Source organism: Merops nubicus, unplaced genomic scaffold (assembly GCF_000691845.1).
Source record: "Merops nubicus isolate BGI_N331 unplaced genomic scaffold, ASM69184v1 scaffold38161, whole genome shotgun sequence".
In the NCBI taxonomy this organism is placed as follows: domain Eukaryota; kingdom Metazoa; phylum Chordata; class Aves; order Coraciiformes; family Meropidae; genus Merops; species Merops nubicus.
Genome location: NW_008588299.1, coordinates 1,146 through 1,736, shown reverse-complemented (window position 1 = coordinate 1,736; position 591 = coordinate 1,146). Strand labels below are relative to the sequence as shown.

The window sequence follows — 591 nt, the reverse complement described above, 5'->3', positions numbered from 1 at the left end:
CACCCCAGAAGCAGCCAGGAGCACTGGCCCCCCCCGGACTCCCCTCCCAGGGAAAGCCCAGCGCTCCCCCAGGCTGCTCAGCAGCAACAAACCCTCCAGCAGCCTCTGTCCCTGGACCAGGACCGAGTCCCACAGGCATCCGTGTCCCTCCCAGGGGGGACCGGTGGCCAAGGCAGGTCCAGACCAGCTCCCCTACTTGTCGATGAGCCCCCCCTCCTTGAGCTTGAAGTAGAAGAACTTCTCCAGGGTGTTGGCACACTTGCAGTAGTCGCTGTCGGGCGGGTTGTACTCGCGGCAGTTGGTGATGATGCGCTGCAGGTCGGCGATGAACAGCTTCTTGGTGACGTAGTAGCGGTTCTTCAGGCGCTCGGTCATGGTCTTCAGGTCTGGGGGTGGGGAAGCATCAGTCCCCCAGACAACCGAGGGTCCCGACTCATCCCGCTCTCTCCTGAGCGGTCCCAGGGCTCCCAGCACGCCCGTCACAACCCCCCAGGGGCGCCGGGCGCAACCACCTACCGATGGGGAAGCGGATGATCTCGTAGTAGTCTGGTGCCTCCGACTTCTTCACCGGCTCCATGAAGGGCCAGGCGC

At 64.6% G+C, this 591-nt stretch overlaps 1 protein-coding gene across 1 annotated transcript in view; it reads right to left on the bottom strand.

Annotated features, from left to right (window-relative positions):
- Window positions 1-192: 192 nt before the first annotated feature.
- Window positions 193-591, bottom strand: part of LOC103781506 (histone acetyltransferase KAT2A-like) — a gene marked incomplete at its 5' end in the record, with an annotated part of 1,541 nt that continues 1,142 nt past the window's right edge. The window contains 2 exons of the mRNA XM_008949225.1: window positions 193-386; window positions 517-591. The exon at window positions 517-591 is cut by the window's right edge and continues 10 nt beyond it. Coding sequence (XP_008947473.1) covers window positions 193-386; window positions 517-591 — 269 coding nt within the window. The remainder of the gene's footprint in view (window positions 387-516) is intronic.